This window comes from Coloeus monedula, assembly GCF_965178545.1.
Source record: "Coloeus monedula genome assembly, chromosome: Z".
In the NCBI taxonomy this organism is placed as follows: domain Eukaryota; kingdom Metazoa; phylum Chordata; class Aves; order Passeriformes; family Corvidae; genus Coloeus; species Coloeus monedula.
In genome coordinates, this window is record NC_138822.1 from 20,111,597 (window position 1) to 20,126,581 (window position 14,985).

At 43.7% G+C, this 14,985-nt stretch overlaps 2 protein-coding genes across 15 annotated transcripts in view; one reads left to right on the plus strand and one right to left on the minus strand.

The window, feature by feature from the left end:
* The window catches only part of CARNMT1 (carnosine N-methyltransferase 1), a 34,034-nt gene extending 20,608 nt beyond the window's left edge, over nt 1-13,426 (minus strand). Inside the window, exons 1-10 of the mRNA XM_082301659.1 lie at nt 13,293-13,426; nt 11,132-11,191; nt 10,616-10,706; nt 9,912-9,960; nt 8,361-8,523; nt 8,211-8,282; nt 7,127-7,236; nt 6,076-6,165; nt 1,619-1,935; nt 691-1,271 (exon numbers count right to left, since the gene is read on the minus strand). Coding sequence (XP_082157785.1) covers nt 691-1,271; nt 1,619-1,935; nt 6,076-6,165; nt 7,127-7,236; nt 8,211-8,282; nt 8,361-8,523; nt 9,912-9,960; nt 10,616-10,706; nt 11,132-11,160 — 1,502 coding nt within the window. The 5' untranslated portion in view covers nt 11,161-11,191; nt 13,293-13,426. The remainder of the gene's footprint in view (nt 1-690; nt 1,272-1,618; nt 1,936-6,075; nt 6,166-7,126; nt 7,237-8,210; nt 8,283-8,360; nt 8,524-9,911; nt 9,961-10,615; nt 10,707-11,131; nt 11,192-13,292) is intronic.
* Nucleotides 13,427-13,845: 419 nt separating this feature from the next.
* OSTF1 (osteoclast stimulating factor 1) overlaps nt 13,846-14,985 on the plus strand; it is an 81,812-nt gene continuing 80,672 nt past the window's right edge. For all 14 annotated transcript variants that reach the window (XR_014227297.1, XR_014227298.1, XR_014227299.1 and 11 more), the window contains exon 1: nt 13,846-13,979. Coding sequence is in view for 2 of the 14 variants with exons in the window: in XM_082302210.1 (XP_082158336.1) it covers nt 13,946-13,979 (34 nt within the window). In the remaining 12 variants the exon portion in view is untranslated. The remainder of the gene's footprint in view (nt 13,980-14,985) is intronic.

Here is a 14,985-nt window from a genome sequence, read left to right on the forward strand (position 1 = left end):
TAATGAGTCACACGATGGGGCTTTGTCAGCTGAAGTACAAATCTGCCTTCCAAACCCAGAAAGAGGAAACGGGTTTACCAAAACAGTGAAGAGGACTGAGCTTTTCCAGTCTCCACTACACCACAATGCAAGTAACTTGCTTTCTCATCTATTCAACGGAATCGGTCCTAAAACTAGGTGTCCCCACCACCGCTGGCTCATTCCTATGGAGCCAGCAAACCCTCTTCTGACTCAACAGATGTTATTAAAAATGGCATCCATTATTTCCACCAATAGGTCTTATCTCTTCTGCATAGTAAAATGTCTTTCAAGAATTTCCACCCATAATCGAAACACCATTTTGCATTTCTTTGGCAGCAAAGTACTACTGTTTTGAAGTCTTCACAGCGTTTTAGAGCATTTTATCTAAGAGACCTCGAGACACCCTGCTCAGGTTTGCTACTTCCTTTTAAGCTTTTGAGTTGGCAGACATCAAGGCGACTTTGTGCGCATCCCGACAGAAAAGCGGTGCAGAAGCCCTTTCTAGACGCGGGTTCGGCACCCCGCCCCCAACACAGCGCTACGCACGGAGCGCAGAGCGGGAGGCGGCCGCACCACACGCACTACGAGCGCCCTTCGGACCCTCCGGAGGCCGCTCAGCGAGCGGAGGGCCCCCGCAGGGCCCCACGCCCAGGGGCAGGCCTCAATTACCCGTAATATCGGAAAGCGTTGATGATCCTCCGAAAATGCTCCCGCTCCAGGCGTTCCTCCTCCTCCACCGCCCTGGCCGATGCCGTCGTCAGAGCCCTCGGCTCTAGAGGCGGCCGCCTCCGCCGCTCGTCGCTCAGCGGTGCCGCCCGCTCCGCCTCGGCCTCCGCGCCCATGCCGCTCGCGCTCTCTCCTGGCCACGGCAGCTGCTCGCGCTCCTCCTCGCGGCCTCGCCGCAGGCCCCTGCGCATCACCTTGGCGGGCGGCTCCCTCTCGCCCTGGGGACGCGGCCTTGGCAGCGGCGCTTTCCGGGACACGGCGCACGTGGCCGACATCCCCCCCGCCCTCCCTGCGCCCGCGGGCACGTCCGGCGCGCATGCGCACCGCCGCCCTTCCGGCGCGCGCCTGCAGCCCCGCGCAGGAGGGCATCGCGAGAGGGGGGCGGGGCCGCGGCCGCGCACGCGCACCCGGCGGAGAGGGACGGGAGGCAGTTCCCCGGCAGAGCGCTGCGCGCTCCCGAGCCGGCTGGTGTCACAGGGACGGGGAGCAGTTCCCCGGCAGAGCGCTGCGCGCTCCCGAGCCGGCTGGTGTCACAGGGACGGGGAGCAGTTCCCCGGCAGAGCGCTGCGCGCTCCCGACCCGGTTGGTGTCACAGGGACGGGGAGCAGTTCCCCGGCAGAGCGCTGCGCGCTCCCGACCCGGTTGGTGTCAGAGGGACGGGGAGCAGTTCCCCGGCAGAGCGCTGCGCGCTCCCGAGCCGGCTGGTGTCACAGGGACGGGGAGCAGTTCCCCGGCAGAGCGCTGCGCGCACCGACCCGGTTGGTGTCACAGGGACGGGGAGCAGTTCCCCGGCAGAGCGCTGCGCGCACCGACCCGGTTGGTGTCAGAGGGACGGGGAGCAGTTCCCCAGCAGAGCGCTGCGCGCACCGACCCGGGTGGTGTCACAGGGGACAGTGGCTGTGGCGTGGCGCCCGTCCCCGCTGTGTGAAGCGGCACGGCGGGTTGGCAGTTGGCGGCAGTGACGCCGGAGCACCTCAGGCGTACCAGGGGAGGATCCACAGCTGCCGCGCTCCTCGGCGTACTCACGCACATGAAGTACCGGCTCAGCACTTAAGCCCCGGGTCTCCGCCCAGCTGCCTGCTCCAGGCTGGGGTAAGGTATGCATCCAGCCCCGCTGGCAGGCGGCCTGGGGCAGCGAGTTCACAGTGGTAGCAAGAGGCAGTACTTCACAGGTACCTCTGCGCCAGACTGAAAACGGATGATATTTCCTGGAAAGATGTGCAAGGACCAACTGTGGACTGGATGATGGCACATCCTCCTTCACCTGACAAAATTTGTTTGACCAGGTGTCCCAACTCAGGCAGCAAGTCACACCATACACCTTTCCACCTCGCTTTGAGAAGAGCTGGCTCATACACGACTGCTTCATTTGTAAGGGCCCATCCCCTCAATCTTAAAAGCTAAGGAGCACTACCGTACCTCCTTGTCTGTCTAAAGACAGTGGCAGTCATTTAGTAATCCAAGTAATGCAACAAGAATCGGAAAGTTTTTTGGCACACTAGCTTCCTCTCTGCAAGGAAGTAGGAGCATCAGCTTCCTAAGATAAACACTTTCGCTCCTGCTCTCTTCTAAGTACCGTAACTGACCAGACAGCAAATGGACACTGGACACTGTGTTCAGTGGCAGTGTCAGAGAGAAAGCATAGACATAACCGGTTCAGCGGACAGAAGAGTCCTTGTTCCCAAGGGGGTATGTAAATTAGGAAATACCATGTGTGTGACAGAACCAACATCTGAATCAAAGATACAGAAATTCAGCTTTTAGACTTTGAAGGTTAGAGTTGGAACCATAGCTTTGAGAGATAAAAAGTTTGTTCCTACTACATCAGTATCTATGACTTGTCATGTTCTGTTATTTTAACATAAGAAAATCACCTTCTAAATACCAAACTAATAATGTACTTGTATTTCTGTCCTTATAGAAAAGCCATTAACCTTTTATAGAACACAACCACCTTTATCGCTCTACATTTCTGAATATATGCAAGACACTTAGCAAAGCTTTCTTTCAGCTGTGACAGCCTGAAATTGCTGCCAGCAGATGACACCACTTCCAGAAAGTTACCTTTTCTTCACTGAAGAACCACAGGTTTCTGTCATGCAGCTCTCCCCAACCACTGCAGAGCTAGCACAGCCCTGGCAATCAAAAGGCATTCACCAAGAGCAAACTAGATTTTTTTCTGTCAGGGGCTGTACCACCTGCAAACCACATTCTGCCAATGTGCCAAGTTACAGGCCAGCTCTGTAAGCTTTTATAAATGCACCTGAAATACTTTATCTTCCAAATATACTCAGAAGAGTTCATTATCCTTTCCTGCTGAGTTGCTGCAGCAACTGGCAAGAGCACACAATTTAGGCACACCACATTTCTACAGTCCATCCATGATATAGCCCTGCTTGCTTCTTTTACTATTTCTTATGCGTGAAGGGTCAATGAACCTTCTGGATCCCTTCTGAACTTGCTGGTACTATCTGCCACCTTTGGCATTACATCTCAGAAGGTCAGTGTCTGCTGCATAAAGCATCATCTCCATCTGTGTGAAATACCACCTTAATATAATTGGTTAATCTGTTTCAAATGAGGAAGTGCCCCCCAGACTAGTATTCGTAAAATTTGGTGAATACTAGTTCTTCATCCACTTGCCTCACAGGTTTCAAGATGTTGTAAACCATAGCCCATTTTCCCCTTGATCTTCTCCTCTCCACTGTGAGTGGTCCCAGCATTTTTAGTCTCTCCTTGCAAAGCAGCTTCTCCATTTCTTTGACATTTAGTTGCCCTTCTTCTAACTCTACTATGGACTCCCTCTAAATTTCTGGTAGAAACCAGAACTGCCCAGCTCTGAAAACGTGGACTGGTCTAACACAGAAGCAAAGTTTTGTTTGCAAAAAAAATTAATAAATTTTGATGCAGCTCAGAACTGTGGCATGATTACAGAAGAATTATAAACGATCTATGTATGCCCTGAGCTCTTGCTGAAGCACAAGTTCAGTACCATGTATATTCAAGTAATGATTTACACCACAAATGCATAGATCTGTACTGGAGCTCATCTACCATTTTTCCCTATAGGAGGATCTGACAAAACTGAGCTCCTTGCCACTGCACCAATGCTGGACTACTTAGGAATGCTTGGTATCATCTGCAAAGTCAGGTGATACCATTGTTCATTCCCTCTTGTGAATCACCATGCAGAACAGGTGGAAGTGGAAGACTGTCCCTGTGAGAGGGACCCCACTCTAGAGCAGCAGAAGACTGTGAAGCGTTAAGGAGCAACACAATCCCCATTGCCCCTCCACCTGTGCTGTTGGGAGACAGGAGGTAGAGAATTTGTGTGGGAAGCCAAGCCCAGGAAGAAGGGAGGGATGGGGGGGAAGATGTTTTATGATTTGTTCTTATTTCTCATTATCTCTGATTTTATTGGTAGTAAATTAAAATAATTTCCCCAAACCACATCTGACTGTATGTGACCATAACCACTGAGTGATCTCCCTGTCCTTATCTTGATGCATGAGTCATTCATCGTATTTTTCCCCTTCCCAGAGAAGGGCGAAGCAATAGAGCAGTTTTGGTGGCTAGCCAAGGTCAGCCCACCACAACCAGCCCATGCATTAGCTAATCTCTTGCAGTTGTACCCTTTCCAAAGGATAATGAAAACAAAAATACAGTTTGAAGTCAGACAGTCCATCATAGCAAATGATCAAATGAAACATGAAGTCTTTTTAGTGCAAAATAATAATATAAATTTATATTTGGAAGCACTTTGTTTTAAGCACAGCTAAACACAGCTGTAACCTGATAACATCTTTTTTCTTATATATAGATTTAGTACTTTTACAATAAAGTATTACATTTCAATCACTGATCAGCTCAGCTGTCACCTATCAAGTAATATAATCCATCCTTTGCTTTCCATGTCTGTAGCCTTATTTTTATTCTGGCTGATAAAAATGTAACCTATTGTCTAGAAAATATAAAGAGTTTAGACATTACTTATTCAGCAACAAAATCTATCCAATTTCCCAATTTCCTGTTTGCGTAAATATATATACGCTAATTCTATAACAAAGCTTTCACATTTGTGTAGCATTCCTGCTTTCTGAACATTTTCATTCACAACATTTCATTCACATGTCATTTTCATTTCACTTTCAGCTTGAGCTATGAATATTAACAACAATTACTTCTTCCTTCCTCCTGCCTGAAGCATGGATTTATTGTCTAGTAGTCTATGTCATCCCAGTCAATCTCTGAACAATATAGGTACTGTATCTTGTTAATAATGCATCTCCATTCTCTACATCTTATTTCCCCATCTTTTTCCAACAATCGGAGTTCTCTTCGGGTTTGTTTTCATTTTTTAACATCTATTCCCAACTGCTCTAAACAATAAACAACATAAAAATTACTGTGCAAACACCAAAAATGTATTTAGCAAATCTAAATAAGTTCAGCTGTGACATATTAATTCAGTTACTGAATAAGCAGCGTAACAACTTACATAAATTTACACAGATAGTTCCTCTAAGCATGTTTATCAGTGATAATAAGCTCCTAAAAATATTAGATTGTCATTTCTAGATGGTCATTTCAAATTGCAATCATCCATGTTCAGATATGCTTATTAATCCAACAGAACCGCATTTTTATAGTTTAGTTTTGTATGCAAAAATCTTCATGTTCTTTAAAATGCACACATTCAATCAGATTCAAAGCTCAGCCAAAGCAGGACTGATTAAAGGAATTTTAAAGAACGCACTGTTCATAGTCCTAAACAGTCTCTGTCTCCATACCCGAGACAGAGTTAATAATTACTACAAAATTTCTTCTGTTATATGAAGTAGCATCATGGTTATACACAGAGCATTTGCTCAGTTGGTTGGCTTGCCATGTATGACAGTCTTGGTGTTTTCAACTCATATCAAATGAACCCAGGCTTTCTACGTTATCGTGCTGTGACCTGCTGATCTAAAATAAAAAGTACGTATCTAATCTGAGTGTTTGCAAGTGACATCACTGTATATTAGAAATTAATTCCACCAACACACTTGTTTTCACTGATGTTTTATCCCATATTTCTTCTGTTTCCCCTTTATTACAATTATTTTATCATTAAGTAACAGTGGATGCAACTATGATCTTAGAACATCCAATTTCAAGGAACTCACAGTTTTAACTTAGATTGACTCAGAGTAATGAGCAAACATGGTACAGTAGCTCATAAAGAAATATAGATCTATATAATTCTTGTAGTATTTTCAAATTGAAGTATTAGCTTCTTGTTAACATGAAATGGGATACATAGATTCAATTTCCAGTAACATTACTTACTTTCTTCCCTCAGCTTGTTTAATTCCTGTATTATATCACTATACACATAGGATAAAAGCTCCTCTTGGGATTTTGTTCCATCCAAATAATCTGAGGAAGAAAAAGGAAAAGGTGTTAATGAGTTCTATGCCAGCTGTCTGTAACAGCAACTGTTATAGTTTTCAGTATTCCTATAGATGCCATCAGAAGAGATGAAAAAAATTAAAACCAAGAACAGCACCTCCCTTTTTCTTCTTCCCCAAACTCGTTTTACATGTTAAAAACCAATGTAATGGCAAAGTATTCTAGTTAATAATTAATTTACAATTTTTTGTGGTATAAAAGTCTTCATAAGGGTAATGGTAATTATGTGAGGACAGCGGAGCAATGGAATAATTTGGCAAAAATGTTTCTGTGCAGTAGAACATTTCAGGTTCCTCAGTTTCAGCCTTTGAGCAAGTCACAGAAGAGCACTGCACTTCTTATTCTTACTGCACAGCAACAAGCAGTGTGCTAACGATGAAGGAGCCACCCAACTTCCCTTCCCTCTGGCCCCCACTCCAGAATCAGGTAGTCCAAGAGCTGTACAGCTTCGAACATCACACAAACTTGTGGCAGTGCCCCAACAGCTGGCCCAGCTTTGACACTTCTCATGCAAAACTGATGACCTAGTGTGGACAGGCAGCACCTAGAGCATCTTCAGCTTATTACAAGACTTAACCAGGATTTCAGTTTTGTTCTGAAGAACTCTGCCAGTCCATCAGCTATCGTCTCAGAAGCTTCCTATTTAGACATATGCACATTATCTTAAGAAGTTATCTTGTTAAGTGGACTTAATTAGTGATCAGAACATTTCTATTTTAACTTCCTAATTTTCATTTTTAAATAACAAAACCAAAACCCCTATAGGCTTGAAGTATAAACCAATAGCAAGGTCAAAACCTACTGTCTAAGAGCTACAAAAACATTTGAAGAAGATTTTGTCCCATTTAAAAAAAATCCTGAATTTAACAAAAGCTGCACAAGTGCCACAGTTATAAACTTTTTAAGTTTAAAATTAAAAATACCATACCAACTTGCATACTTGCATTCTCTTCCAATTCATTTTTATATTTCAGATACATAGGCCACACGTGTCCATCGAAGTATCCCGGTGTATCTGCTGGCTGATAGACTCTGGTCCTACACAAAAATACATACACCTCCCCATGTATGTTTTATATTTTCCCCTAGTGTCAGCTGGTTAAATAACAGCTTTTATCCAAAATAAAAAAAGTAAGGCTGGCTGTATTTTTGTTGGAGTAAAGGAGGCTCCTTTGTTCTAATTCAATCTGTGATATGAGCTTTTGCTGTCTTTTGCTATCTTACCTAGTTCTGCCAATCAAATCACATTTAAGACTAGGTAAAAGTTTGGGGGATTTTAATTATAAAAGGTATTACAGATAAATTAAACTGTATTGACACTGTTATCAAAATAAGCTTCTTTTTCCTCTTAGGTATACAGATTTCTCAAGCTTTAAATGACTAGTTGTTTAGTCTAGTCTCTTCCATTCTGGACACTAAAGTCTCAGCTGAGTCTACTGAGAAACCAAGAAAAGTGGTATCAGCCAAAGCCAACTGAATATAGGATTTCTTCACTGAGCTAGCAGATTCTGACTTTGTGTACATATATATTACTCCAAGCACACAGTATTGCTCCAAATTTGGAGGCAAGTAAGACACCAGCTCAATAATCTAGATCAGATCCACGGTAAAATTAATGGACAGTCTGAATAAAACTGTACTAAACCCACACGTGAACATCATTACTCTAAGAATAATCATCGATTAACTGTATTTAACCAAGAATAAGACTGCTTAGTATTTTTTTAACCATTTCTCATTTTAAACATGGTTTTACTCAAATATGCAATCAGTAATCTAAATAATTTATCAGGACAACAAGTTCTCCTTTTAGTGTTTGTAAAGCACTTAATACTTTAATAACCATGTGCTCTAAAATAAAAACCAAATCCAACAAACCTAAAACAAACAAAGAGAGAAGAGATGATCTTAATAGCTTACATTTTGCAAACACTGAAGAAAAGCTAGTACAAAAGGACCACTTCAGTTTAGGGGCTAGTGACTTTTTTCAAACAAAAAGTCAATAATCTTACCTCCTTCTCCTTTTGCACTCTTCATAAGGAAGGGTCAAAAAATATCTTCTATTCCATAGTTCATTAAGTGGCCTAAGATAATAACATATTTAGTTCCCTCTTCCATTTTAGGGTAGCTTTTAATTTACCAGGTTACATATTACTGCTTACTCATAATTGTAAAGGAGAAAGCCTTCAACAATCAAAATATAAACATTTTTCACATTGTCATATGTATTCTGTGGCTCTTCTGTCACAACACCTGAGCTTGCTGGGCTTTTAATCCAATTGCGAATACTGGTCACCATTTCATCCATATAGAGGGCATCAAGTACTAGATGAAAACAGAAAGTTAAACATCCCTTAAAACCAAAGAATAAAAGAAAAAAAAAAAGAACCCTTAAGTACCCCTATGTTAATCAGTAAGAATCAAATAATCTACATACAAATTTAAATGAAGGGGTACAGGATTATCCCCAAGATTTTATCAGTAGTTCTGTGTCTGCAACTGATGATTTCCTGAAACCAAAGCTTGCACCAGTATTGGGGTATTTCTATCGGGTGTAGTCTCTCTGGACTTTATGGCACCTAAAATTGCCTGAATTCACAGCTTTTAACTTCTTGATAGAAACTGCTCTCCGCTTCCACAAACTTGTAAAAATTTACTAATCCTGAGACCTCCACCCTTCTGTCAACTGTCAAAGGTGGGGAGTGGATGCTCAACATTTTTTGCTTTGGGTTTTTATAAGGTTCAGTGGGTGGGCATAGAGGGGGTTAAAGGAGCATGCCATACAAAGCAAAACAGCACAATGTAACACCTGGTTTTGTCTGTAGACACACAAGAATATACTGAGGAAGTACTGAAAGGTAGAAAGAAGGCGGCTTTTGGATACCGTAACATCAAACACATTTTTAAAGAGCTTTTAAGAGCACCATTAAATCCAGGTATTTGAATAGGGATGTCCAGTTTATCCCTCCAGTTTCACATTCCATTTACATGAAGTCTGGAAGTTGAGCCAAAGACTGCATAGCCAGTAATCACACATTTTCAGGTACAACTGAATGGTCTGACCAATCTTCTCAGTAATACATTTTGTGATCAGAAAGTATCAACAGATATTAGCTACTAACTAAGCAACTGTTTACCAGTAGGTATGACCTGACACAAAACACTGGCCTAAAGTGGACCTGGATCTAGACATCTCTAAGAATAAACTGAACCAGCATTAATCATTAACTTAAAAACAGATGTCCTTTATATGAGAACTGACATGAAATAAAGGTGTCAGGATAGACCCAAGTCTTGACTGATTTAGAAAACTCAGTAGTGATATCCCATGAGTTCACTAGCCAAAGTGAAATAAAAAAGGCCACCATTACATAGGAAGCGATGAGGTTAAGCTTATGCCAGTACTGCAAGCCAAGACTTTTAACTGAACATTACCATTTGCTACCAGGCCAGACACAAGTGAAGAAAAAGAGAAAAAGATTCAAAAGAGAAAAGGAAAGGTCAAGCATTAGCTTGAGGTATTTAGTAGTTAGGCGAGTTTTCTTATGTATCTCAGTGAATTGAAAGAAACTGAGCAAAGGATTGCTCTGAACCACTTGTTTACTGCCTTGCTCAGAAGGGAAGAGAGCAAGGGGATGGGGTAGAAGAAGTGTTGAAGCTCAGCACAACAATTTCAGTACAATGTTCAAAAACAGTGCATCAGAGTTACTGACCATCATACAGCTTAAATCCACGTTCATCTGTTTCTACTTCAGACTCTGGCTGAAGGGGAAAAAAATTTAATTTTTTCAAGGTTGCTTTTATGACCATGCTGAGAGATACATATTCTTTGGTTATAAACGTAAGGGTTATACAACTTTGTATCAAATTCATTCAATTTATCTTCAACATTAAACTGATGTAAACAACTGTTAAAACATGCCACAAAAACTTTATTTAATCTAGAACAACAAACACTCCATGTGACTTAAGTTCATTATAGCTTTACCTAAGAAATAAGAGCTCCTTCACCCTCCTTAACAAACACCCCTAACATCAACACGTAAGCTGTTGCTCTGTTTTGACTTGGGAGACAAAGAACTACTTATTGCTGTATGGGTGTAGGCTTAAGACAGTATCATTAAACTCATTAGCACAAAGGATCTTGAAAAATGCATCCATCATACACCCATTCCTTATTTTAAAAGGGTTTAAAAGGGTGGCAAAGAAGACAGTAAATTTCTTTTTGCGGAGTATATTCAGTGGTTTGGCCACTTAAATTTCAATTACTCCAGTGGTCATTTCATAGTTCTTATGAAATTAACAATATTTTAAGCAGCACCAATTTTAAAAGTTCATCAATAGGAAAACTGAAAGAAGACTTGAAATCTACTCAGGCCTACTTTTACCTATCAGGTTTTTCCATTAAAACTGTTACCTTAAAGAAGTCATCTTGAGAGATTATATCACAGTTGGGAAGCATATTCTTAAGTTTTTCTGCTAGTGTTGTTTTCCCTCCATTTGTTACACTGTTAGAAAACATTGTAAAAAGTTCACCAAGGCAAAAACTAATCTTTTAAACATAGGTACATGCTCACACATACATTTCCATATAGTTATATGCAAAGAAACAATAAAACTCCCCCCCAAATTTTAGTCACATCAAATACTTTCTACCTCTAGAAATTTTCTGGCACATTGCAACAGTTTTCAACAATCAGTACAGTAGATTAAGCAGTGCCAAGAAAGATGCTAGAGATACCTGCTCCTGAGGTCTCCAACAGACAGAGAACAATTTCTTAAGAGTTACAAGCTATAAAATTATACAATTATATGTTGCATTTGTAATCCAGTTTCCAAAAAATATGTATTCAGAAATAGAAATTATATCACTTCATTCTAAGAAGAAGACTAGTCTTAAGCTGTAGAGGAAATTTAATTTTGTATAACTTACCCTCCAAGGCCAATAACCAGTACTTTCATAGCTTGTTTTCCCCTCAGTTCTTCCTTTTTACTGTCAAAAACAATAGCCAGTGAAAAATCTTAATCCAGCAACAAGAAATGAACTATTGCATTAAGAAATACCAATTATAAAGATGATTTATTTTCTCTCCTGTTGTCCATAATTTTTCTTTTTGCAAAGGTACAGTCAGAACCTCAGCTGCTTTTTCTAATGCTAACAAAAAACCTGCAATATATATGCCCCATCATAAATTCCAATGTACTTTATTTTTGACAGTATTTTTATCATTTGAAAGGAACTCTGAGAGATTCAGTTCTAACGATATTAATATACAAGTTCCTAAAGAAAAGCACAATCACTAGCTCAAGCATTAACAATATAAAATAGACTAGGTAAACAGAAGCTGTGGTGGCAAAACAAACAAAATCACTAAGAAAGAAACAAGTGGCATGCTAAGGAGAAAGATGTTTTAAAATTTCATGAAAACTTGTAACCAAGAGTACGTTCAAAAACTGTTTTATGGCCCTGGTCTCGGCAGCGGAATATTCACTGTGTAATTCACCACTCCCTTTCTGAGGGCATTAACAGCACAGACCATACAAATCCTCCTCCACTGCTCCACCAACATTAATTAATCTGGAAGCATTAAAACTACTGTAAGGGCAGTTTAAGCCATCCTAGCTGACTTAGTACTGAGGACTAGGTAGCACTTGATTTACTTCAGAAAAGATCAAAGAGTAAACTCTAAAGGTTAATTTGTCCACCATATCCCTGTTGCTGCCACCATATCCCACCAACCCTAAGTGCTTGAACACCTTCAGTAGTCAGAACTGCCAGGAAACACACTTCTGTCTTGCCCCAGCTCCTTCCCCTGAACTTTCTTCTGGAACAGGTGTTTGCAGAGTACATAGTGAACTATCCTGGAAAAATATTGCAGCTGAAAAACTGTTCTGCAAAGACAGAGGGGAAACAATGTTTGTTTTCAGCTGAACAAGCTCCCTCCAGTTCACCATCCGCTCACCTGTGCCTGCAAAGGTCTGATGTAGCAGGACAGGTTGCAATAAGGCTGCTTCTGTTGGCAGCAGCCCTGATCTAGTTTTTTAAGCCAGTTTGTTTGTCAAACATCGTTTTCCATGAGCACACATCAATTTATAACTATTTAACCACATGCAAACACCTTTTTTTTCACCTGCTCCGTCCTCCTAGGTCACCCTTATGGAGGGGTAAGGCCTATGACACCTAAGACCTGAAAGGACTGAGCAGGCAAAACTCGCCCTGCCTCCAACAAACATGCATCTGTACTATACTTGTAGGAAGAAAAGACTTACAGGGCATCAGTATGAAAGCAAAACCACACTGTTTCTGTGAAAGTAAGCTTTAGACACATGTGGAGTCTCAAATAATAATATCATTTTGCATTTAGTGCCATGACTGGAAGTTCAGTTGTTTCACAGGTCTGTAATATGATCTTTGCATACTTTCCAATGCATGGTTATGTTAAAAAAACAAAAACAAAAAACAAAAAACAAAAAAACAAACCAACAGCAACAAAAGACATACCAACTAGCTCAAGTCATCACCCGTATGATAGCCATCGCTTTCTAGTGGTGCTGCTTATCTACAGTAGTCAGCATTCGCGAGTTTTTTAAGTTAGTACACATTAGTTTTCTAAGAAAATTAAAATCTGCAAGTTCAATGATGCATTGCATGCTTATAGTACTGGTATCAACGCAAAGAGCAGACAGATGATCTGTTCTTAGGAAGTGATGATACTCAGGCTACTTAAAATAAGAAAAAGCTCTTTTCCAAAAATCATTAGCAAGGTTTGTGCTGCAGAGGATTACCCTTTGTCCCCCAAAAGATGTTACACAACAAACCGGGCAAACACGTTCAGCTTTGGATTTTAATATTATGTCACTGTCTATATGAAAATTACTCCCAGTCTACGGCAAAAAACAGCATTATAAAAAACCACACCAACTCTTCTGCCCCGCTGAGTAATGTTTAAAACAAATTTCAAAAGCAAATTTGTCATAAATGCTTCAACACAGAAATCCTAAACCATCTTGGGTCAATTTGGCTCTTTAAACAGAGCACAAACCCATGACACCGCTAGCACAGCATTCCTGCCACCCCAAGTTTAAGGGCATACCGCGGCAAGGCTCCCACGCGCGGGGACACCCGCAGGTGCACCAGACCCGGACCGGGAATGTCTCTCACGGGTATCGAGCCCACACAGCAGGGCTGGCCGAGGTTCCCGGCGATGCGCGCCGCTCGCCACAGACGGCCGCACCTCCACCAGCTGCAGCACTTCACCGCCTCCGGAGTTCGCACTTAACTTCAACCACGCCGAGACGGTGCTCACAGCGCATCCGTCCGGCAGCAGGGCTCCGCACAGGCGGAGCGCCCGCCTCCCACGTCCCGTGACGCGGCTGTCCAGGTCGCGCCCACCTCCGAGCCGGGGCGGCCCCGCGCACACGACACCCGAGCGGCGCTCCCGGCAGCCCCGGCCCCGCGGCCTCGGCGGCTCCCCCACCCCGCCGACAGGGAAGCGGCGGGGCCTCATCCCACGGCTCGCGCGCTGATTGGCCGCGTGCCGCCCGGGGCCGAGGCAGCGGCCGCGGCCGCTGGGGGCGGGAGGGACCCGCCCTTCGTCCCGGCTCCTCCGCCTCGGCTCCTCTGCCGCCGCCGCGCCGTCCCTGGGCCTGCGGGGGGCTCGCACCACCGCCTCTCACCGCGGGCCTGCGCCGGGCAGCCGATCGCCGTCGCGCCGCTCCCCCGTCCGTGCTTAGATCGGCTCCAGCCATGTCCAAGCCGCCACCTAAACCGGCCAAGCCAGGTGAGGGAAGGACGGAGCGGCCTGGCCCGTCGTCCCCGTGCGGGGCGCCACGCAGCCCGCTGCCCGCTGACACGTGAATGGCTTGGGTTTCGGGTCTGCGCTCCCAGGCAGAGCCTGGGCGAGGGTGGGAGTGGCGCACAGCCGCCTTTCCTTTCCGGACCGCACCCTGCCGCCATGAACCTCGACACCGCAAGCTTGGTGCCAGCAAGGAGGGCTGTCCCTCCAATGGCTGGAAAGCAGCTTGGGGCTGTGCTCGGGCATCGTTTCTGGACCGGACCCCGCGCCCGATCTAGCTCGGGAGCAGGTTGGCGAGTGCACCCAAATGGGAGCCATCGCCTGGGGACAAGGTCCCTGTCGCTGGGCTTGTGCGGAGCCCTCTCGCCCGGCCTTCCTCGTCTGCAGCAGGGAGCCGCAGTGCCCAGGGATGGCACTGGCGTCGTGGCGCGCCCGGCCGGCAGCAGCCGTAGAGGAGCGGCTTGCGTAGCCTGAAACACACAGGAAACCGTTCACCCTTTTAAGAAACAACACTGAAATACTCTGAGGTTTGCCTCATGATTGCACGGATTAGCAATGTATTAACGCATAAAAATTAGTTTTATAGTATAGGCGCGTGCAACATTCTTCATCTTCAAAGGTGGCATCTACTGTTTTCCCTTGTAGGACTCCTGACAGCCAAACTCTTTGTGCTCTTTGAAATTCAGGCGTCAATGTGCACATCGCCCTTTCTAGTGCATTTAGTCATCGATGTGTACGGTTTTGCTCCTGTGGATTTTTTCAGAAAAATTTACTGCAAAGCTGATTTTTAAAAGAAATTAGTAGCAACCAGTTAATAGTTTTTTCGAAAAATATATTGAAAAGCCATTGGAAGTTGCACAGTTTTAAATCTTAGAATAGAAGTGGCATCTTTCAGGTAAATATACATTCTTCTGTAAAAAATTTAACCATTAGCTTTAGAGCTTTGCGTTTTTTAAAGTAAAGAATTGATCTGGAAAATTTAATGGCTATT